General features: G+C 44.6%; 1 protein-coding gene across 3 annotated transcripts in view; it reads left to right on the top strand.

Annotated features, from left to right (window-relative positions):
- The window catches only part of tmem266 (transmembrane protein 266), a 117525-nt gene that overhangs the window by 39959 nt on the left and 52843 nt on the right, over positions 1–24723 (top strand). For 2 of the 3 annotated variants that reach the window (XM_069902549.1, XM_069902548.1), the window contains exon 2: positions 5920–6019. In XM_069902549.1, the coding sequence (XP_069758650.1) occupies positions 6006–6019 (14 nt within the window). In that variant the 5' untranslated portion in view covers positions 5920–6005. Of the gene's footprint in view, positions 1–5919; positions 6020–24723 lie in introns of those variants that run through there. The other variant, XM_069902550.1, reaches the window with a different exon arrangement.

The following is a 24723-nucleotide window of genomic DNA, read 5'->3' as shown; positions in this document are numbered from 1 at the left end:
ATTGACTTGCAGAGGGTTCGACTGGGAACTATCCAATAAAGTGGAATTTTGCGGCTTCTTTATGGATTTCCCAGATGATTGAAGACCTTCACCTCTGCCCATTGCTCCATCAACTCTGCACCTAATGCCTCCTGAGCTCGTTTCATCGAGGGGGAGCAGAAAGGTACCAATAATGGAAGGTTTCCAAGTCCTTTGGAAGAAGTTACGCAAGTTGTTTGATGTGACTCTAGTTAATAATTCAACAGCAAATTACCAACCAAGAAATGATTTGATCAAAACATTCCCAGTCACAGACGAGTCTACAAAATCCAGCAGAGATTTAGAATGGCATCTTAAGAACAAGACACTGCAATTTTTTCTGGTATTGATTTTTCTTTTTAATTTGGCTGTACAGCTGAGATGAAGTTTGCATCAATAAAGTGTGTCCTAAATTTGGAATTGATTCCGACCCTACCTCACCCCGTCTGCTGTGAAATCCAAATTAAGTTGTTAATACCTGCAGTCTTGATTATTCCAGCACTTTTGCTGGATTGCTCTCCCTCTTCCTCATCTATGATGGCATGTATCCCATTTTGCACTGAGAATCAGACACCTGATTTATTTGGATCTTTAGCCGCTTTCAGGTGCTCGGGCGCAGATAATCCGCCAGCAGACGTGGCTGCGGGAGCGCAGCTGGGACGTTCAGGTGGCCGCGGATAAGACACCTTTTTGTCACCTGAACGTGCCGGCTGAAGGAGAGTCGCGTCCGACCGAACACTGGCTCCTGTGGACTGTGTCCTGTGAGCATATTTAGGAAACTCGCTTCTGTGCCTAGAGAGAAAGACTTCACTGATCTCAACCCTTGACATGCATCCAACAGGGAGACCGCTTTAACAAAGCATAGACAAATACATTTGCAGAAAGCAAAGGATGGCGAAAGAGACTTTTTAAAAAAAAAGGAAATACAAACTTTGTCTGAAGTGCTGGCTGGCGCCGTGGATGGGAAAATTGTTACAGCAGCTAATGAATTGCAAGCCTTCTGTTAGTGAGGTAATGAATGGATGGTCATCACTAACGAAAGTAAATCAAATTATATTGTAGAGAGTTAATAATTTCTTGACTGTGTTCCTAATTACGTTGAAATGTCTTGTACGTAGACTCCAGGTTTCTGTAGTACTGCTGCATTCACGTTCAGGTGCAACGGGGGATGCTCCGAGCCGGAGAATATACCTACCTGAGGAGGGTTATGAAAGTGGTCCTCGAGGCCAGGTTTTCCACTTTCAGGTGGCCACCCGACATCCGCATTGGGGTAGAATAGGCGGCTTTACAGTTGGGTATTCTGGCCACCTGAAAGTGGCTTCTGAATACTTATCCTGCATATGTATTGTTGGTCTGCCTGTGTATTACGACTGGTTGTGTTCTGAGGACTGAAGAACGCTGATTCATCAGGTTGTAATCAGATGACAATGAACTTGGCTTGACATAAATACGAGATACCTCTGTCTAGTGGCTGAGTTATTTTAAAAGGTGGATGGAGTTAAACAGAAAAAATTGTAGATGCTGTGATTGATGGGGAATACACAAAACTGCTGGAGAAACTTAGCATCTAAAGGAAGTAAGGGGTTTGGGCCTGAATGGAAAGGTGGGTGGGCTTCACAGTGGAGCAGCTAAATGGAGTTAAACAGGAAGGACACTGGGATTAATTCATCCTGGCGCCTACCTTGACGAAGGGGTCAGGCCTTGACTTCCTCTTAGCACGTTTATGTAGTTTTTTAAAGTTCATTTTGGCTGACTCCTGAGCATGCTGAGATGAGGACTATCTTTTGCTGAGAGAAGATTAAACATTTCTTGTCTCGGTCATAGTTCATTTGATTTTGCACCTCTCTGCTTTGACAACCAGCCGCTTTGGGGAATTCTGCCTTTGGTCGTGTCTTCTCATTACTCTCTCCCTTAACCCAAAATCCCTGAATGACTCAGGCCCAAAACATCGGTTATATATCTTTACCTCCCACGGACAGTGCAAGACCGGCTGAGGTCCTCCAGCAATTCTGTGTATTTTTACTACAATCACAGCATCCGCAGACTTTCATGTTTCACTACATTAGTTGCCAGACTGCCTCGCACTTGAAAAGTCTGTTCCCTCCATGGCTTTAACTCTGGACCCTTCTCCAGCCTCTGTTCACTACACTTCTCCCATTGCACCTTCCACGTCCTCAACCCAGCATTCGTAGCTGCTTTCCCGCTAAGTTCTCCGGTGATCTCTTTGAACTTCTATGCTGCTCTTTAAAACCCAACCCTGTCATCTACTTAATGTTTCCTTTCCTCAATTAATTATTTTGTGCAATGACCTTAAAGTCTCTTGGGGCCTCTTAGTCTCTACGGCTCCACGCAGTGGAAAATCTCATGATATGGTGCAAGAGTCACAACGCGAGTCTGAACATGGTCAAGATGAAGGAGATGATCGTGGACACCAGGAGGACTAGAAATAACCAGCTCCACGACACATCAACAACTCTGAAAGAGTTGAGGTAACACAGTTCCTTGGAGTCCACTTGACTGGTGACCGATCCTGGACACACAACATCTCCTCACTTGTCAGGAAGGCGTGAATGCACTTTCGGAGAAGATCGAAGTGGGCAAGGCTACAGGCCACCAATCTTCTACAGGAGCTCAGCGATTGGAATTGATGCTTCCAATTTAGCCTCAAAGAATAAAAATCAGATTTTAAAGTGCTAAGTTAAATATTTTAGTCTCCAGACACTGTGAATGTAGTAAAAACAGTTTAACGTATCCCGCAGTGTCCATAGGAGGGAAAGATGTAAGAAAATTAAACATTATCTTCTTTTTGATATAACAGTAAAAACCTGGTGTCTGGAATTCAAGCAAATAAAGTTGAGGAAATTAAGTTAAAAAAATTAAACGAGAATAAAATAATAGGTAAAATATACGCAAGTTTAAAATTGTAGAAGTAAATGTTCTCTGAAGTAATACATAAATCTTTGGTGAAGATGGGAGTAAATATTCAGCCAGTGGAGTGTCTTGGACGTGCTTTGCTCGTAGCAGCTGTTTGAATAAAGTTGTGTGAAAAAAGCAATGGCGTCGCCCAGGATGAAGAGCTGGTTGATGCCGCTCACCGTTGGGGTGACTCTCTTATAGAGTCTCCTTATCCCTGCTTAGTGAGAGTCACCCCAATCAGAGGCTTTATCTGTAAACTTGGGGAGGGGGGTGTTTAATTATCTATAATGTTATTGTTCGTCTTTTGGGTGGCTCCATGGAGGGGGTGGAACCTGCAGATGCAGCGACGGTTAAACGTTTTGAAAGAATGTGACTAAAAAATAAAGTAAAATTTTTTAAGGTTTATATATTCATGCAAGTGAAGTTTGTTCAGTGAAAGTGCAGCATAGTATTTTTTATTTTAAATTGTTTATTCTTAATGTAGTTAGGCATCGTAGGAGTAAGTCTCAAGCAACCGGAAAATGCACTTATCCGGGGTCTACCAATCCCCATGGTGCCGGGTACTAGGGATTTTACTGCCAAAATACTGATATTATGAAATTGAGTGATCAGGCATGCAATATTTTGATTTTGGAAAATAGAACCAATTCATAGAATGTTAGTATGTTAGCTATAACATGAACTATTTCTCACTGGCCTTTAAGGATCAGGCCAAGCTAGTGTGTAGGTATCAATAGAAAACTATCTCTCGATACTTGTTGAAGACATTTTAAAAAAAACGCCTCCCTTTCAAAGGAGCTGATTATACGTTGTAAACACATGTAGTAACTGTTACACAACAAGAAAGAGGCCATAAGATACAGCCATCTTCTTTCTTTTCTTTGGCTTGGCTTCGCGGACGAAGATTTATGGAGGGGTAAACGTCCACGTCAGCTGCAGGCTCGTTTGTGGCTGGCAAGTCCGATGCGGGACAGGCAGACACGGTTGCAGCGGCTGCAGGGGAAAATTGGTTGGTTGGGGTTGGGTGTTGGGCTTTTCCTCCTTTGTCTTTTGACAGTGAGGTGAGCCATCTTACTGAGCAGCAAAGTGTGTGTTTAAATGCATATAGGAGTCAGATCATGGATGATCTGTGTAGTAACTCTATGTATCTGAGTTACAAGTTTATTGTCATCTGAGATTGTACAAGTACAACCTGACGAAACAGTTCTCTGGTCCTCAGTGCAAAACACGCAGACACAACACACATACAGGACCAGTATTCACCTATACGAATAAATAAATATTGTTTTGTACATATGAGAGTCTCAGAGGGTCAATCTGAGAGTTCCTTTGGTCGTTCAGCATTCTCACTGCCCGTAGGAGGTAGCTGTTCCTCGGCCTGGTGGTACTGGCTCTGATCCTCCTGGATCTCTTCCCCAACAGGAGCAGCTGAAAGATGCTGTGTCCAGGGTGGAAGGGGTCCTCCATGATTTTGCACACCCTCTTCAGACAATGATACCGGTAGATCACATCGATGTGGGAGAGGGAAACTCCAGTGATCCTCTCTGCCCCCTTTAAGGTTCATTGGATTGACTTCTGATCCACTTCTCTGCAGCGACCGTACCACACTGTGATGCAGCCGGCTGGATAAAGGAGGTGGACGGGATGGTGGCCAGTAGCCTTGCCCCCTTCAGTCTGCTCAAAAAGTGCAATCGCTGCTGTGCTTTCCTGACAAGTGAGGAGATGTTGAGTGTCCACGACAGGTCACTAGTTAAGTGAACTCCAAAGAACTTGGTGCTCTACGACAGAATTGTTGATGTGTCGTGGAGGGTGGTCGACCCTGGTCCTCCTGTCGTCCACGATCATCTCCTTTGATTTGTCCAGGTTGTTACTCTTGCACCACATCATGAGATATTCCGCCTCTTCTGTGTGGTGCCACGCATCGTTACTGCTGGTGAGGCTGACTACAAACCCTACCATTCACTGCTTTCAAATCTTCAGGAGTAAATCGCAAAATTGTGTAGACACCGTGATCGAAGTAAAAACACAAAATGCTGGAGAAGCTCAGCAGGTGAGACAGGGTCGTTTATGTAGCAAAGGCCGAGATACTTTGATGAAGGGCTCAAGTCTGAAACGTCGGTTCTGTATCTCGGCCTTTGCTACATAAAGGACACTGTTTGACTTCCTGAGCTTCTCCGGCATTTTGGGCTTTGAAATTTTCAGTTGAATCTCAGCATTCTTTATTGAGGGAATTCCAGAGGTCTATTGCCTCATGTGTGAAGAACTAACTCCCAGACCAGTGAAAGTAGTTTCTCCCCATTTCCCTGATCAACCTTTATTCATTCCTTGTAAGCAGTAAAATATAATACTGGTTTTATAATATAATACTGCAATATCCATAGAGGGAGAAACAGTCCAGATTCAGATTTATTGTCAGAGAATATACATGACATCACATACAACCCTGAGATTCTTTATACTGCAGGCACGGCAGAATTACAACTAATAAAAACCATACTCAATGTACACAAGTAAACAAATAGAGAAATGTAAACAAACTGTGCACAACAGAGAAAAAAAAATCAATGAAGTGCAAGAGTCCTTAAATGAATCCCTGATTGAGTTTGATGTTGAGGAGTCTGATGGTGGAGGGGTAGCAGCTGTTCCTGAACCTGGTGGTGCGGGCCTTGTGGCACCTATAGCCCTTTCCTGATGGTAGCAGCGAGAACAGAGCGTGTGCTGGGTGGTGTGGATCCTTGATGATTGCTGCTGCTCCCCGAGAGCAGCGTTCCCCATGGATGTTCTCGATAGTGGGGAAGGTTTTGCCCGTGATGTCCTGGACTGTGTCCATGACCTTTGGCAAGACTCTACCTGGTATTGGTGACTCCGTACCAGGCCGTGATGCAGCCAGTCAGCCCACTTTCCACCACACATCTGTAGAAATTTGCCAGGGTTCTGTAAAAAAACTATCAGCCTAAAAATACTTTTTTTATTTCTTGTTTATAGAGTTGTGAAAAGTCAAGGCGATGGGATGAGACTCCAACAAACTCGGCTGGAGGTTTGACAAGGTGCTCTGCACTGCATCGCTCCACATGGCGGACAACCAGTGAGTGTGAATGATAAACATTTTCAGCTTGATAACGTCCTGTGCAAAACCTATGCCTACATTGCAGGATAATTAAATTTTATTTTTACATTTTAAATTTAGACATAAAGCATGGTAATAAGCCATTTCAGCCCACAAGTCCCAATTTACACCCTGTTAACCTACAATCCCTGGTACGTTTTGAACAGTGGAGGAAACCAGAACCCCAGGAGAAAACCCACACAGACATGGGGAGAACGTACAAGCTCCTTTCAGACGCACGGGACTCGATCCCTGGGACTGGTCCTGATTGCTGGCGCTGTAAAGGCATTCCGTGGCCAACCGTGCAGCCCATGTGCAAAATGTTCTGAACGATTATTCGGGAATTACTCTGGAATTTCTCATTTGGCTGGTGTATTGGTTGGGTTCCACTGATTGATTGTAAGGAGGCATTGATGAGCTTTCTCCATGGTTATCATCAACTGCTCACTCCCTGAGAGGTCTTCCAACCTTCTCCACCTCTGCTCATTAGTGTGGAGGTGACCAAGGGAGATCAGCAAACGAAGCTATGGAAGTAGGAACAATTAGGTCAACAGTTAGTTTTATTGTCACATATCAATCCATTAAAAATTTAATACATTAAAACCCCTGTTACCACGAATTCAGGCAGCCGACAGTGTGAAGCAGCTGGGAAAAAAAAATTGCAGAAATAAATAGATAAAAATTACATTAAAATTTCCACACCTCACTGTTGGATTGCATCAATCAATTCCCTAAGCTGGCGGATAGCAGGGGTTTTACTGTACACATGATATAATTAAACTTTTGTCAGCCAGAAGGCAAACAGTGTTGCCATGAGCATTGACCGACACCCCTAACAATAGGAGAAAGAGAAGCAACAGAGAGTCCCTTCAGAGACACCGAGTGTCCGTGGATGCGCCTCAGCGCTCCCCCAGCCTCTGCAGCCCCACAGACTCCTATTGAAACCATTGGCAACCTGAGCTCTGATACAATCAGGAAGCCTTCAGTACCTGAGGCCCTTCTTGCCCTCAACACTCTTGAATCTCGCTGCAGATACCTGCAAGTCTCCAGCACTCTGTGGTCTGTATGGATCCTTCAACTTCAATTATAACATTCAAAAGAGATTTAGACAGATAGGAAGGGCTTTGAAGGATATTGACTAAGTGCAGGTGAATGAGACTTGCCCAGAATGCCAATTTGCTTGGCATAGATGAGTCGGGTCAAAGAACCTGTTCCGTGCTGTGTGATTATATAAACCACTATCTCACAGCTGCAGGAACCTGGATTGGATCATGATCTTGGCAGCGTCTGTGTGGAGTTTGCATGTTCTACCTGTGACTACGTGTGTTTACTCTAAGACCTCCAGTTTCCTCTGACATCGCAAAGAGGAGATGGTTAGTGGGTTAACTAGCTTCTGGAAGTTGGCCCTAGTGTGTCGATGGATGATAGAATCAGGGTGGAGTCGAGGAGATGTGTATTGTGCCAATATGAATGGTTAGGCTGAAGGGTCTTCACCGTATTACTATCTCTGTGGATGCAATAAGATGTGTGCAATCTACTGGAATCCACTCGAACACCGTACAACTAGAAAGGCAATACAGTAAAATTCCTGTTATCCAGAATTCAAGCAACCGGCAATCCCAAGTAACCAGCAAAAATAATATCGAGGAAATAAATAAATATTTAAAATTAATAAGAGTTAAATAAAAATTTAATATTTGTAAATAAAAAGTAAATGTTCTCTGAAGCTGCACACTCAACCCCCTCGGTGAAGACGGGAGCAAACATTCAGCCAACAGAATGCCCCGGTTTGAACAAAGTGTCAATAAAGTTGTGTTTGAATAAAATAGAGGCACCCAGGATGAAGTCACCGCTGGGGCGACTCTCCCAAAGTATCTCCCTATCCCTGCCCAGTCAGAGTCTTTATTAGTATATTAGTAAGGCTTTATCTGTAAATTTGGGGTGGGGGGGGGTGGTTAATTATGACAGCGGCACGGTTAGCGAAACACTTACAGGACCAGTGAATGCCTTTCGAATTTAAATTTAAATGTTGTAAATTATGGGAATTTACCTGATTAAAGTGAACTTTTACCCTATTAAGGACAACAACTCATATATTTTCAAATTACTTGACATTCTTGCAGCTGATGTATTAGGGCATTGTAAGAGTGAGCCTCTAGCAACCGGAAAATTTGCATATCAGGCGTCTACTGATCCCCATAGGTGCTGGATACTGGGGATTTCACTGTATTAGAATGGCTGACCAAAAACTTAGATATACATGTAGAAGAAAAGAGATTACTGGTTGGTATGGAATTCTAGAGCTCAAGGACTTAGCAGTTTACAATAATGGACACTAGCATTGCACAGGGCCAGATTCACTGGAGGCAACTTGTTTGCCACAAGTTGGTGTGTACAAAGAGGAAGCATGCTTTCAATTTTTTTAAAATGTAATTTACAATAAATTTCTTCCATAATCTGACACTATTTTTGATGATTCGTATCAACGCCTTAAGGTCTCAGAGACACCATGAGATCACTTATCATTAAGCTTACCCAGCCAAGAGTAAGTTTCACAAGATAGAGGAGCAGAGGAGCAGAAGACAGCCCGCCATTCTAATCATGAGCTGATCCATCCTCCCACTCCCCCGGAAACCTTGATGCCCTGACAAATCAAATACCCGTCAATCTCTGCCTTAAATACAGCCAATGACCTTGCGTCCATGGCAACAAGTTCCACAGACCCCTCTCCCTCTGACTAAAGACATTTTTCCACATCTCTGTTTTAAATTGACCCCCCTTTTTCCTGAAGTTGTCTCCTCTAGTCCTTTGAAAACAACCTTGTCACATCTACTCTGTCCAGGCCTTTCAGCATTTGAAATGCCTCTGGGTCCCCCCCCCCCCCCCCCACCTCCCCATCCCATCCTTCTGTTCTCCAATGAGTACAGTCCAAGAGCTGTCAATCGGGCCTCATTTATTAATCCTTTCATTGCTGGTATCATTCTAGTAAATCTTCTCTGAACCCTCTCCAACGCCAACACATCTTTTCTCAAACAAGGCGCCCAAAACTGTACACAGTCCTCCAAGTAAGGTCTCACCAGTGCCCCAAAGAGTCTCAGCATAACATCCCTGCTCTTGTATTCTATCCCTCTAGATAGTCTTGTCTTACCTCTTTCTTATACCAGACATTCCTACCCTTGAAAGTGAAGATTACAAGATCAGTTGATTTGAGCATCTTCAGAACCGTGAAAATTAGGGCAGTGGAAGATGCAATTCAATGTCAGTCTGTAATTGCCCTCTGTAAATTGTTCCTTGTGTGTAAGTCATAACATTTTAAGGGAGTTGATAGGGATGTAGAAATAATAGGTTACAGGGAAAATTAATAGGGGAATTGATTTGTTCTCTGAGAGGTCAACATGCCTTCCACTACACCAGTGGTTCTCAACCTTTCTTTTTCCACTCATAGACCACCTTAAGTAATCCCTTACTAACCACAGGCCACCAATATCATCCCATGCGATAGGTTCTCGTCGTTAGAAAGGGATTACTTAAGGTGGAAGAGAAAGGTTGAGAACTACTGTTCTAAAATAAAAAAGAGGTGATATTACCAATGAAAATCTAGCCTTGATAAAGGGACCCAGCCCAATACCTTGAAGAAGAGCTCAGGCCCGAAACGTCAGTAATATATCTTTGCCTGCTATGGACGCTGTGAGACCTGCTGAGTTCCTCAGTATTTCTGTGTGTTTCCCAAGATTGTAAATGATCATTTCTACCTGATCTACCCGGTTCCTCCAGCAACTCATTGTTTGCTAAAGCCTCCAGCAGTTGTGTTTCAGTGGGGAATATTAATTATTCCCCACTGAGATGGTGTAAACGTTGAGAGGGGTGTAGCACCAAGATTGCACCAAGCTTGACAGGCTGGTGGCCACTTTGTTTAACATTATTTCTCCATATTCTCACCCCCTTTTACCCCTTCTCACCTGCTTCTCCATGGGATGTAAATATTCACATTCACTGCCAGCACCAACCAGACCCAACATATCGACAATGTTCCCTCTCATTTTTAGTCGCCAGTGTGGACAAAAATCTTAGGTTGTGCAAATTTTTTTTCCTGTGACAAAAGTGGGTGCACCCTAAATGCTTGTGCAAATGTAAACTTGAAATTGTTCCCAGCCTCTCTCTCATGGCTAATTGGCACATCTAATATAACACAAGTATGATTGCTGGTGTCCCCTCCCTCCCTTATCCACCTATTACCTCCTGTCTGTGGGGCTGTACTCCTCCCCCTGCCCCCTCTAACCATTTTATTCAGCTGTCTGCCCACAACCTCCTCATTATCTTGATGAAGGGCTCAAGCCTGAAACATTGCTTATGTATCTTTATCTTTGCTACATAAAGTGCCCTGTTTGACCTGCTGAGTTTCTCCATTTTACTTCATTCAAGGTGTCTGCAGACTTTCTGTTTTATTCCAAGCCTGAGTTTTACTGCAGTCCTGCAAAAATTCTCGTGCTGACGATATCCACTGCCTTGTTGAAATTGACGGCATTGTGGAATTTCACTGTTTAAGCCCATTAATTCTGGTTCATAGAAAGCCCTTAAATTTAAATTTTTAAAAACATTTAGAAATACAGCATGGTAACAGGCCATTCGGCCCACGAGCTCGTGGTGCCCAATTCAACCTGATTGCCCTACAACTCCCGGTACATTTTTGAAGGGTGGGAGGAAACCGGAGCTCCCGGGGAAATCCCACACAGACTTGAGGAAAACGTACAGACAGTGCGGGATTTGAACCCCAGTCCCGATTGCTGGCGTCGTCACAGAGTTGCGCTAACCGTGCCATCCTTTCCAGTTAGTCCCATTACCTCCATCTCATGCCCCTCAACACTGAAAGTTTCTCCTGTAGTCTTCATTTGTTGTGACTGATTCTGTTGCATCGACCCACCTTGGGCTTGATGAATGGTCTTTTTATGACCAGTAATTCTATAATCTGCACCCACCACCCTTTGAGGCAACAATAATGAAGGGTGTAGATAGGGTAGACAGCCAGCACCATTTTCCCAGGGCAACAGTTGAAAATACCAGAGATGAGGGGAGGAAAGTGCAAGGGAGTCGTCAGGACTAAGTTTTTTCAACGCAGAGAGTAGTGGGTGTCTGTAATGCATGGCCAGGGGTGATGGTGGAGGCTGAAACAATAGGGACATTTAAAAGGCTCTTAGACAGGCCCATGGATGCAAGAAAAATAGAAGGTTATGGGTGTGTGAGGCCGCAAGGGTTTACATTGCTGAGTAGGCCTGTACTGCACTGAAATGGTCGATGTTGTATTGGATCACTCTGATTCTCTCCGTCTCCACCATCTTCTAACAATTATTTCCAAATTCTGTGCTGTGACCCCTTTGGTGATGGAATGTCTCTCCTTGCTGCAGTAAAATCCGGAATTCAAGCAACCAGCAAAAGAAAAATCACAGAAAATAAGCGAGTAAAAAAAAATCCCAGAAGTTTAAAAATGGCGCACTTTGCCATTATTTCTCCATTCACGCAACACGCCGTCTCAAGCTCACTTATCCGGCACCTATTAATTCCTGTAGGTGCCGGATATCCGGGGTTTTACTATATTTAAATATGTGGAATCAGAATTTATTGCCATGAACAAATCACCAAATGCGTTGTTTTGCGGCAACACCACATTTATATAAACCAAAAAGGAACTGAGTAAAAGAGTGGGAGAGAAAATCTTTTCAGGGAAATGAGACTAACTGGATTAATTATCGAAGCAGAAAGGACACACCTAATGGGATAGGCGCTCTTCAACAGGCACAATGGATGCAAGGAAAATTGAAGGTTACGTGTGAGGTCACAAAGGTTTAAAAATATAGGTTAGCACCGCCTTGTGAGCCAAAGGGCCTGCACTTCACTCTAATGTTCTATAGATCTTTATTGTATTATATTTTGATTCTATAAATTTGAACAGCTTTATTAAATCTCCTTTTAACCTTCCGTGCTGTATATAAGACATGCGGTCATCTGGGTCATCACTGAGTCTGCTCCCAGGGAACAGACCGGCATTTCGTAGCAACACTCCTTGTCCTGCCGTAGATCTATATCAGGGATTGATTGCCCACCTGGGCGGATTTCCTGCCCTGTAATTATCTGTGAGCAGATGGAGGCAAAGCCATCGAGGGTTTGTGCCATCCCATCAGCTCAGCTGGTAGCATAGGCTGTCGTGTGCTGCGCAGATGGACAGATGGACTCACTGGAGTATGATTGTTGATGCGTTCTTCAGGATGCCCAGCTCCAACCTGATGTATACTGCTAAGGGTACCAAGCAATGTTCCCTCTAATTTTTAGTTGTCAGTCTGCGCAAAAATCTTACGTTGGTACAAATTTTATTCCCGTGACAAAAGTCTGTGCGCACTGAATGCTTGTGCAAATGGAAACTTGAAATTGTTTCAAGATCATTTTGGCACAGCCTCTCTCATGGCTAATAAAACTGAATGTGACATAGTAAATCAGTTAAAAACTCAGTAAGCTATCTACAGGATGTGGCTTTCTCTACATCAGAGAGACCGGTCGTAGATTGGCAGGTCGCTTCGCTGACCACCTCCACTCCCTCCACCATAATCAAGACCTCCCAGTAGCCAACCATTTCAATTCTGAGTCACACTCCCACACTCATATGTCTGTCCATGGCCTTATGTATTGTCCCACCCTGACCGCCCGCAGATTGGAGGATCGCCGTACTTTCCGTCTGGGCGCCCTCCAGCCAGATTGCATTAACATCGACTTGTCTGCTTTCTGCTAACTAGCTCGCCTTTCCTTCCCGTCCCCCTTTATCACCCACCCAGCCATCCCTCCCTCCACCCACCCAGCCTCCCTTCTCCACCTATCATCTCCTGCCTTTGCCACACTCCCCCCTCTCCCTGCCACCCCCTTTTGTTTAGACACCCTCTGACACTTGATGAAGGGTTCAAGCCCGAAACGTCGGTTATGTATTTTTACCTTTGCCACTGTTTGACCAGCTGAGTTTCTTCAGCATTTTGTGTTTTTACTTCAACCAGTGTCTACAGATTTTCGTGATTTACTTCCAAATGGGATTTATGTTGGATGAGTGTAAATGGTCGACTCTGTGAAGTGCTCGATTCTGTGCTGCATCTCCCTTCAAGCCTCCACTGTGTAGTAATAATTTGGCATTGCAATCTTCCCAAATTCCAGCAATACTCCATTCTCACAATACATTGCGACATCCCTGAAATTCATTATTCCTGCATTACATCATTTCTGTCCACTAAGATGAAATTGCAGATACTGGAAGTCGGAAATAAAAATGGAAAATGCTGGATATTCTCAGCAGATTTTTCTGACCCTCTTCCCACTGATGCTCCCTGACGTATTGAGTAAATCCAGCATTTTATATTTTTATTTACTGCGTAAAATGATGCCTCTATTATCCATTTCTCTCTTAAACCAATCCTGCTTCTAGGAACATAGAACATCACAGCACAGTACAGGCCCTTTAGCCCATGATGTTGTGCTGGCCTATATAAACCTACTCAACAACCCAACCCTTCCCTACTGCCCACCCATTACCTTGATTTTTCTTTCATCCATATGCCCATCAAGGAGTCTATTGTACCAGCCTCCACCAACACCCCTGGCAAGGCGTTCCAGGCACCCACTACTCTGTGTAAAAACTTACCACTGATGTCTTCCCTAAACCTTCTTCTCACCTATTACAGATTACTTCCACATCATATAATACTCCTCCTTTTCAATACTCCTATATTATAACATATTCCCAATTTCAGACTTTAGGAAATCTACAGTTTGTGAAATTGCAGATCTTTCTTTCTACTGAATTTTATTACACTGGGCCCCATCAAACTGCTGTGTAAAATGGGGTTAACTGGGCAATTTGCCTGGTTAGCGCCCCAGTTACGTGGCAGAAAGGGTCTGACCCACTCAACCCCGTCAGAATCCAACCGGGTCCCTGATCTACCTCAGAGGTCGTCAGGGAACCCAGTTAAACTTAACTAGTTCGCATCCACAGGTGATTTGAAAGCAAAAATGGCCAACCCGCTTATTCCAGTGATGTCAGCACTTGCATGTGTGCGTCACCGGGCAGCCAGCTTCTGAATATCGGGCAGTACTTCCAGTGAGTATGCGATGTGTCATTGCAGGGGTGGGATTCCCCTTAAATCGCCGGGCTGGCAGTTTAATGGGTCGATCCCCCTGCAATTTAAAAGGTGCTTCCAGTAATCGCACCTGGGTCTCAGGAGGGCAACCCAGGGGCTGCAGTTTAAAAGAGGCTGCTAATTCCTTTAGGTGAATGCGATGGTCACGAATTCCTCCTATAGTGACCAGCGTCAGTGGGAAACACCGAACAATGGTGGGAGGAGAGGAAGTGATTGTGAAATTTGATAGGGCTGCGAACCCAGAGCAGTCAGAATCTCAGATCTCGGGCCTGAAAATTTTAATGAGGAGACTGCAAATGCTGGAATCTGGAGCAACACTTAATTTGCTGGAGGAACAAGTTGGGGGTGGGGGGGGTAAGGGTCGAGTAGCATAAAGAATAGTCACTGTTTCGGATCGGAACCCTTCATCAAGCCCCTCAAATCTTGATGAAGGGTCCTGTCCAGAGACGTAAAACATTTTTTTGGCTGAGAAGTTCTATCTCTACAGATGCTACCTGACCATTTCTGGGATTTTCTATTTTTATTGCAGATTTCCAGCATTGCAGGTGTTTGATCTTAGAACCTATTCTAGGAGTCAACCGAACTGAATGTGGGACATGGGGCAATGGAGGCAGTATGACATGTCAACTCCCCATGCTTTTGTTGATTAACAAGTGTGATCAGTGGAATTTCAGGCTCTCACTAATTAATGTTCACTCCTTAATGGCCAGTGAAAGTTAATAAAGTAGGCTGTGTTGGGAGCTGGTGATCCTCCTGACCACTAGAGGGATCCCCCCGCAAAGTTGTGAGTTGTTAATAAAATATAATTAATACAAAAGAACCTAAGTCTCTTTTTTCCAATAAAAGAAACATCACAAGGCTGAGTCTTTAATCCAGACTCCGAAGCCCCTCTGATGTTTCCAGCTCCAACGCCACTCATCCCCACTTTTCATCCAATCCAACCGTGAGACCCTTCCCTTTGTTCTGGCAAAGGTCTACCTCAGTGGTTCTCCACCTTTATCTTTCCACCTACTTACCACTTTAATTAATCCCGATGCCGCCGGTGCTCTGTGATCAGTAAGGGATGGTTTAAGGTGGGAGGTGGGTGGGAAGGGAAGGTTGAGAATCGCCGCTCTAGACCCAATTGTTACTGAAATATTTGGCTTGAGAAAAATTGCCGTTGGCCCATTTCCTTTGGAGTTCTGAAACCGTGCACATAGCGAGTCAATGAGGGACGATTAAAACAGTGGGTTTTCAAACTTTTACTTCCCACCCACACACCACCTTACTAATCACAGAGCACCAATGGCATAGGAAATGCTTAAAGTGGGATGTGAGTGGAAAGAAAAAGGTTGAGAACCACTGTTCTACCTGAAAAATGTGTTCCTCAGGATGTCAATATGAAACAGGCAATGTTTATTGTCTCAAGGAATTGCCATTGCTTTAAGGTAGCTTCAATGCTCAATTGGTTGAACTGCTGGTTTACTGTGAGGAGACCCAGGCTTGATCCTGACTATATGCAGTTTGCACATTTTTAATTTAATTTGATCTTTGAGCCAGAAAGTGCCTTGTAGCGTGCTACACCATTAAAGAATCCCATGCCGCTCAATTGCATCCAATTGTCCTACCAACCCCATATGCATTGGAGGGGTTAGAACCTGGTTAACCTGCTGGTTAAATGATCGTAGAGCTGGTGGCATGCTGGACGGGAGTAGTGTGAGATGGCTTCACAGAGAGGAAGGAAGCCTCTTCAAAGAAGGCATACCTTGAGAACTCGGAGCAGAGTAGAACGATAGAGAAACACAAAAATTTCTGAAGCAATCATTGAGAAGCTGGAATGACTCAGTGCGTCAGGGAGCATCCGTGGGTAAAATGGTCAGTTGCGTTTCAAGACGGGACCCTTGATCAACACTGAATGGAGAAATATAATATTATGAGAGGCCCAGCCAGGTGCACAGGATGAACTCATCTCCCTGAGTAAGAGAGGTAGCGGAAATAAAAGTGACCTGAGATTGGTAGGATCAACAATTCACTGCCTAAATGGATGCTTCAGCGCTTTAATAAAGAGTTGCTGATCATTTGGAGAATTGCAAAGTGGTAGGACAATGTTTCAGTTATGGAAAGTGGAGATCAAAAGGGTGGTGTAATGAACAGCACGACGCCTTCACGGCACCAGCGATTTGGTCCGGACCAGGGTTCAAAACCCACGCTGCCTGGAAGGAGTTTGTGCGTTCTCCCCGTGTCTGCGGGGGTTTTCTACGGGGACTCTGGAGTCCTCCCACCATTCAAAAATGTACTCGGGATGTTTAATGGGGTGTAAATCGGACTCGTGGGCCGAAATGGCCTGTTACCCTGCTGTATGTCTAAATTTAAAATTTAATTAAAAAATATAACCTCAATAGCCCATTTTTGATGGTGTGAGAATGAGGGGATCTGAATGGCAATGTTGTGTGCCAAACCTGTATGCATCAAGATTGTACAGTTCTCTTGACCAGAGTTTGGAAATATATCATCGTTGACTGTTGGCTCTGAATCCCGGAATTTCCGCTACCCCGCCTCAAAATCCCCCTTCACCAGAATGACGACAGCCTGTTGCCTCCTTCTCAAGGACAATTAGCAGTGGCCATAAATACCCATATCCTTGGGATAAATTATTAAACTGACACACGGGCTCATCAGAAGAACTCAGCAGTGTTGGAGGTTTCAGAAAATTACTTGGCACAGCTACATTCTGACTCCGTTGATCTATTTCCACTGCTTGCTGTTGAACTACACAGTGAGAAGAGACAGAAGTACACCTGTCTCCCAGCCAAGCTTCCTCTGATCTGCCAGATTTCTTGATCATGTGGAGGCTGTTTTTTTTAAACCGTGTAAAAGCAGTAAAACGCAGTGAAAGATCCCGTGTGACCAGCCTGCTGAACCCCATCTAACAGATGCCCTGTAACTCTCTGCCCGAAGGCTCAGGAGAGCAGTAAACAACAGAATCTAAATCTCCCTCTGGGCACACACCCAAGTGAAGACACAGCCAAGTGACAATGTGAACAGTAAAATCCTCAACTTTCTCAGATCTTCCCCAGCAGCTTGTGCAGAAGGTAGCAATAATTAAGTGTATTTGCATTTTAACAACACTTATCATATCAAAGCATCCCTTGTCTGTTATCCCATTGAACTACTTTTGACATTGCAGTGATTTTTTTTCCCCCTTCCAATCAACTGTGGCAGCTCGTGAAGTCCTTCAAGAGTTCGTGATTTCAAGATTAAGGTTTTCAAGATTTATTGTCGGAAGATATATTACGCAAAATTTTCTTCTGCTGCTGTGAGGTAGAGATGAAATCTGCATTAGTGCCCCTTGTAGTAAGAGAGGAAGAGTTCCTTCGGAGATTCTGAGTGTCCCTCTAGCACTCCCACAGCCTCTGCCACCACACGGTTCCCTGTTCGATCTATTGGCAAGCCGAGCTCCAGATCCAAAGCTCTGGCACGATCACCATCAGCGCCGGAGGTCCTTTGAGAAGAGGCTCAGCACCCTCTTGAAGCCAGGTTTTTGTGAGTTCCTCAGCCGTAAGTCGCCAAGGCCCAAGAGGGTTCCTCAGCGGCTGAGCCCCTCGCTGTTCTGCTGAAGTGGTCACCGTCCTGTAGGGTCCTTCAGCCTCCGAGCCCCTCCATCACCGTGGTCACCGACCTGTAGGTCATCGTCCGTGCTTCTCCTTCTCAACAGGGACATGTTCTCCCTATTGCTGGTTCAACTGATTGGTGAAGGTTGGAGAGTTGGCCAACAACTTCTTGTCTGGAGTATTGTGTGGAGTTTTGGTCTTCTTACGTGAAAACAAGAATGTAGTTAACATTGAAAATTGAGACATGTCGGGACAGTTTCTCGCATAGTGATGCAAATCCCTGGAATTTGCTACCCCCCAGATGGTGCTAGAGGCTGGGCTTAAAGAGGAAGTAGATAGTTTATTGAAGGATCAGGGAATTAGGAGCCATGAGCAAATGGCAGAGAAGAGATGAGGCCAGGGGTAGATCATCCATAGGTATATTCTAGGTGGGCAGACTTAAGGAGTTTAGCAAAGATTCATCATAAAAGTTCTGGGGCTGGTGTGTTTTGATGAGAGAAGTCTTCTCGCCCACTTCCCACAAGCAGAAGATACCTGAGCTTGAAACACAAACCACCTGATTCAAGGTCAGTTTCTTTCCTGCTGCTATCAGATTCTGAATAGACCTCTCTTTGTTACAGGATGACGCCCTTGGATGAGTTTAACTGTACTTTTCTCTGTACCCTCACTTTGTCTTTGTAACGCCATACCCTGCAATCTTTAAATTTTCGTAGCACCACACCCTGAACTTTTGTTTTCTTCTTTCTGTGTACAAGTTGACTTGCCTGAATAGCACACAAAACAAAGCTTTTCCATGTATATCAGCACTCAAAACGATATAAAATTAAAAATTTTTAAAATATAGACTCTCGAAAACTAAAAATGAAGCTCAGAAAATTCTATGGACTATGGACTGGATGCAGGTCAGCGGGACTAGGCATAAAAATGGTTTGGCACATACGAGAAGGGCCGAAGGGGCCTGTTTCTCTGCAGTAATATTCTATGGTTCTAGGGCAGTGGTTCTCAACCTTTTTCTTTCCACTCACATAACACTTTAAGTATTCCCTATGCTATAGGTGGTCTGTGATTAGTAAGGGGTTGCTTAAGGTGGGATGTGGGTGGGAAAAAAATGTTTGAAAACCACTGTTTAAATTGTACCTCATTGACTCGTTATGTGCACGGTTTCAGAACTCCAAAGGAAATGGGCCAATGAATTTTTCTCAAGCAAAATATTTCGGTAACAATTGGGTCTAGAGCAGTGATTCTCAACCTTCCCTTCCCACTCACGCCCCACCTTAAACAATCCCTGACTAATCACAGAGCACCGATGGCGTAGGGATTACCTGTATGTGAGTGGAAAGAAAATGGATGAGAACCTCTGTTTTAGGGGAATGAGACGCTGAGGTAGAAAATCAGCCTTGACTTTCCAAAGGACCTCATTCTGCTCCTATTTCTTCTTAACATCTCCAGTCCAGACAAGCAGTTTGTCGGGTTGTTGGTGAAACTGTTATTCATTTGGATCATCAGTCGAAATCAAGGAATAAGTTTGGACGATTAAATAAATCTTTTTTTTCTTTCCTGGGGGAGGGGGGAGATTTGCAGAGAGAGGCATGGCATTGCAGCCAATACTGCAGAGTTATATTAGTGGAGGGGGGTTGTTACATCAGAGAATGCCATTAAAGTATGCTGCATTAACTACGCCCGTCTAACAATGTTACCTTGTTTAATAGTGCTTTTGTTGGAAGTATATAAATGTTATTAAGCCATTGTTCTGATTAGACTATTTTGGATCTTATTAATCCCTGAGGCTGTAATCACCTTGCTTGTTCATACCAAAGGAAACAGGCCATCTGTCAGCACTCTCCAAGAGCTGAGCAGGAGGAAGCGAGATATTCCTCCCCCTCACCATTTCATCCCAGCCACTAAAAAGGAGAGGGGCTCGGCCTCGACACATTCTACGGGTGCTGCGAGAGCAGCTGAGTTGCTCCAGTGTTCCCGTGTTTTTTACTGCAACCATAGTGTCTGCAGACTTTTGCATTTCACCCCACCTTCTCCCCCTGGCTACTGTTCTCTCTCCAGCTCTTGATAATGCAACAGCCCAACAAGGGGATCCGCCAAGCCACAGCTCCCTTGACGTGAACACCATCAAGTACTGGGGCAACTACTAATCAGATTTTAAATCTTGGGACAGATTTGAACGCTCCAAACCCTGGAGAAATGTGAGGTGTTGCATTGTGGAAGGACAAACCAGAAGGCTGAGTACAGGGTTGATGGTAGGTTATTTAAGAATGTGGATGAACAGAGGGACCTTGGGGGTTCAAATCCATGCATCCCTCAAGGTCGCCGCACAGCTTAGTTAAGAAGGCCTAGGGGATGATTGGCTTTATTAATAGGGGGATTGAGTTCAGGAGTTGAGAGGTCATGTTGCAGCTCTACAAATCTCTGGTGAGACCACACGGTGTTCAATTCTGGTCACCTCATTATAGGAAGGATGTGGAAGCTGTGGAGAAGGTGAAGAGGAGATTTTCCAGGATGTTGCCTGGATTGGAAAACAAGTTTTATAAGGCAATAGAGCTGGGACTTTTCTCTTTGGAGCGTAGAAGGATGAGATGAGACTTGATAGAAGTCTACAAAATTATGAGAGGCATAAATAGGATGGGCAGCCAGCACCTGTTTCCTAGGGACATATGTTCAAAGGTAAGGGAGGGAAGATTAGGGGAAGTGTCAGTGGTAGGTTTTTTTTTTACACTGAGCTGTGGGTGCCTGGAACACCTTGCAAGGAATGGAGGTAGAAACTGAAACATTAGGGGCATTTAAGAGACTCTTAGACAGGCACATGGATAAAAGAAAAATAGAGGGTTACAGGGTAGGGAGGGTTTAGTACTTTTTTTAAAGGAATATATGGGTCGGCGCAATATCGAGGGCTGAAGGGCCTGTACCGTGCCGTAGTGCTCTATGGTCTAAAACCTGGTCGGCTGTGGCATCACTTGTTCTTGTTATTTTTTCAACTCTGCCAAAGAAAGGGTGGGTGGGTGTCTGTGTGTGTGTGTGTCTCTCTGTCTGTGTATGTTTGTGTGCATGTGTGTGTTGGTATCTGTGTCAATACGTGCATCTGTGTTTCTATGCGCGCGTGCCTGTGTTGTGGGTTCATTTGTGTCTGTGCGTGTGTGTGCAAGTGAATGGAGGGGAAAATGGGGCCTGTGGGTGACATCTCCCCAGGTGGCACTTCTGAGTCCCATACTTGATGCATGGCATTGACAGTGAGTGCTGGTATTATGGTGAAGGATGAACTGAGGAGGTGGTGGGGGAGTGGGTGAAAGCAAACAGAGTAACCCCAAGCAATCAATGAGAACCTGGAGGAACTCGGCAGGTCAGGCAGCATCCATGGGTAGAAATGGTCAGTCAATGTTCTGGTCAGGACCCTTTACAGCAATTGTTCTCAACCTTTTTCCTTTCCACTCACTCTGTGATTAGTAAGGGATTACTTAAGGTGGGATGTGAATGGGAAGGGAAGGTTGAGAATCACTGCTCTAGACCCAATTGTTACTGAAATATTTTGCTTGAGAAAAATTGTCATTGGGCCCATTTTCTTTTGGAGTTCTGAAACCGTCCACATAACGAGTCAATCAAACTGTTTTCTTTCCACTCCCATCCCACCTGAAGTAATGGCTTACTAATCCCAGAGCACCTCTGGCATAGGGATTACTTCAGGTGGGATGGGAGTGGAAAGAAAAAGTTTGAAAACTACTGCTCTACATCCTTCACTCTTCTCAACATCGAGAGACCGTGGAGGCAAGGCCAGTTCTACAGGGAACCTCACCTCGAGATTTTTTTTAATTTTTTTTTAAATTTTTTATTTTTCACACCATAACACCTCGAGATTCTTGAGTGGCAAACTTGAGTCCTCTCCTTCAAACGTCTGAAGTAAGCGTTGCTATACCAGCAACCATAATACCAGCACTCACTGTCAATGCCATGCGCATCAAGTATGGGACTCAGAAGTGCAACCTGGGGAGATGTCACCCACAGACCCCATTTTCCCCTCCATTCACACACAGACACAAATGTACCCACAACACAGGCACGCGCGCATAGAAACACAGATGCACTGTATGTGAGAGAAGAAAAGAAAGCTTAGGAAATATAATATGGCACTTCTCAGCAATGTTCATTTCAACCTCGGTCTGATACATGTTGGATCAAGTACCAAACTATAGCGGAAGGGGTACAGGAAGGGCTCAGGCAGTATAGTTCAGAAGAAACTTTCTCTATTTTCAACTGAGAAATTGGACCCCCCAAAATGAATGCTTGGGAACAAAAGTGTGCAGACACCATGGTTGAAGTAAAAGCGGGAGAAACTCAGCGGGTCAAACCATGTCCAGCAAAGATAAAGATGCAGAACAAACATTTTAGGTTCGAGCCCTTCATCAAGGTAAGAGCAAAATGTAGGCAGGCGCCCAAACAAAATGGTAGGGGGGGAGGGGCACAGTCCCACAGGTAGGAGGTGGATAACGGAGGGAGGGAGGGCACACCAGCCAACAGGGGGAGGGAGGGCGGCTCTGCGAATGGAGAGGGAAGGGGGTGGAGAGGAGAGCTGGAGGAATGAAGACAGAAGGATGGGGACGAAAGGGAGAGTTGGAGAAGTCAATTTATCCAGTTTTATTGAAACCTCTTCATGAACACATTCTAAATGTTTGCTGGGGGAATAAAGAATCATCTATAGCCAAAGCAAGTGACAAGGAATGTACATCACACTGAATATAGCTTTGAATTAATTATGACCATTTTTTTTCATTGTGTGCGTTCATAAGATCTTCCTCTCACAGCCAATTGTAATTGGTATTTGCTGAAGGAATCGTCTTATATAAATAGGCTTTTAATTCTATGATCTGAAGTGAAGTGGAGTGGGACATCTGTGTCTGCTAGCACATGAAGAAGGAAGGACTAGTATTCCCGTATCGTCTCCCTTTTCTGACATTCCCAGACAAATGAAGCATAGTTCTGATGTAGGAATCCCCGCAGGCCAACTTTGGTGACAGTTATCACGGGATAATTACGAAAAAGGGCATAAAGGAGTGACGGGGAAGATTAAACAGGTTAGGACTTTATTCCTTGGACCGTAGAAGAAGGAGGGGAGATTTGATAGTTTACAAAATTATGAGGGGTATAGACAGAGGAAATGCAAGTAGGCGCTTTCCACTTGGTCTAGGAGGGATAAATACGAGAGGACGTGGCTTTACGGTGAAGGGGGAACTTCTTCACTCAGGGAGTGGTGGGAGTGTGGAACGAGCTGCCATTTGACGTGGTAAACTCTTAGATTTTAAGAATAAATTGAATAGACACATGGTTGGAAGAGGTCTGGAGAATGATGGAATGGGTGCGGGTCAGTGGGGCTAGTGGAATGATGTTTCAGCACAGACTAGAAGGGCTGAATGGCCTGTTTTCTGTGGTGTTGGGTTCTATGGTTCTAAGGCATGTATGGCCAACACCTGAAACTTCAGAGTCAGAATTTATTGTCATGGGCAAGTGTCACAAAATTTGTTGTTTTTTTCTGCAGTATCACATTGTAAAAATGGCGAGAAATTACATTTCCATAAATACTATTTTTTTAAAATAATAAATTAGTGCAAAAGAAGAGAGAAAGTGAGGCGGTGTCTAGGGTTCATTGTCCATTCAGAAATCTGATGGTGGAGGAGAAGAAGCTGTTTTTGTGCCACTGGCTGTCCATCTTCAGGCTCCTGCACCTCGCTCCCGATGGTAGCAGTGTGAAGAGGGCATAGCCTGGGTGGGCATCGAGACACTGCCTCTTGTAGAAGTCCTTGATGGAGTGATGATTAATCCCCGTGATGGCGCCGGCTGAGTTCACAACCCTCTGTATCTTCTTCCAGTCCTGTGTTTGGAACCTCTATACTAGACAGTGATGCCACCAGCCAGAATGTCTTGCACAGTACACTGTAGAAGTGTTTTAGATTTCAGACACACAGCATGGTAACAGGTCCTTTTGGCCCACGAGCCCGTGATGCCCAATTTGCACCCAATTGATCTACAACCCCCCCCCCCCCCCCATATGTTTTGGAAGGTGGGAGGAAACCGGAGCTCCTGGCCATAAGGAAACAAAGAATTGCCACGAGAAAGAGGGAGTCCTTTCAGAGACGCTAAGTGTCCGTGGATTCATCTCCCGCTGCCTTTCTAGCCGCCCAGACTCCTGTTCGATCCATCAATAACCTGAGCTCTGGATTGGTAGAAAGTTCTGCGGTGTGAACACAGTGACAATGAAAGAACGGTGAAATAGGTCGATGTTGGGATGGTGTGTGGCTTGGTGGGGAAAGGATTGTCTGGATTGAACTTGCATGAGGGGCCTCCTTCAGTGCCTAATGGTTCTATAATAAGCACTCCTTCCCGTTCCCTTGCACTTGCCACGGCCGTACTAATTCCACAGTCACTTCAGCAGAGAAGGTGGCCACTTCGCAGTCTAGGCCCTGCTGCATCAGCCCCCACACAAGGCTCCGTTATCATCCAGCAATCCATTCAACCTCTAAGTGCTGGCCACCTTTGACATTCAGGAAATCGTGGGCGCGTGTGTGTTGTTACAGCTGGGTTTCCCAATTAGCAAAAGATCATTTGCCAAAGATGCACCCACAACCTGTTGCACAGCAGATCTCCAACTGAGGCAAGCAGATGGCTCTGAACATTCTTGCAAGGAGCTTAACTTCCGTTTGACGTGCGTGGGAGGCAGAGGTTTATCAGCTTTGGTCACACACAAGGGGTGAGAGCGCAGACTGGATGTGAAAGACACACTCGAGACTCTACAATCACAGCTTTTCCTAATGTAACAGCCTCTTTGGGGGAGGGAAGGGACTTGGGGAGGGTGTGAATTTCATAATGCTGCAACTGTTTTGAGAAATGTTACCACTAAAAAGTTTTTAACAGACAATCACAAAAATAA

This window comes from Narcine bancroftii, chromosome 11 (assembly GCF_036971445.1).
Source record: "Narcine bancroftii isolate sNarBan1 chromosome 11, sNarBan1.hap1, whole genome shotgun sequence".
Taxonomy (NCBI): Eukaryota; Metazoa; Chordata; class Chondrichthyes; order Torpediniformes; family Narcinidae; genus Narcine; species Narcine bancroftii.
Note: the sequence above shows the minus strand (reverse complement) of the source record. Positions and strands in the feature narration are given on the sequence as shown.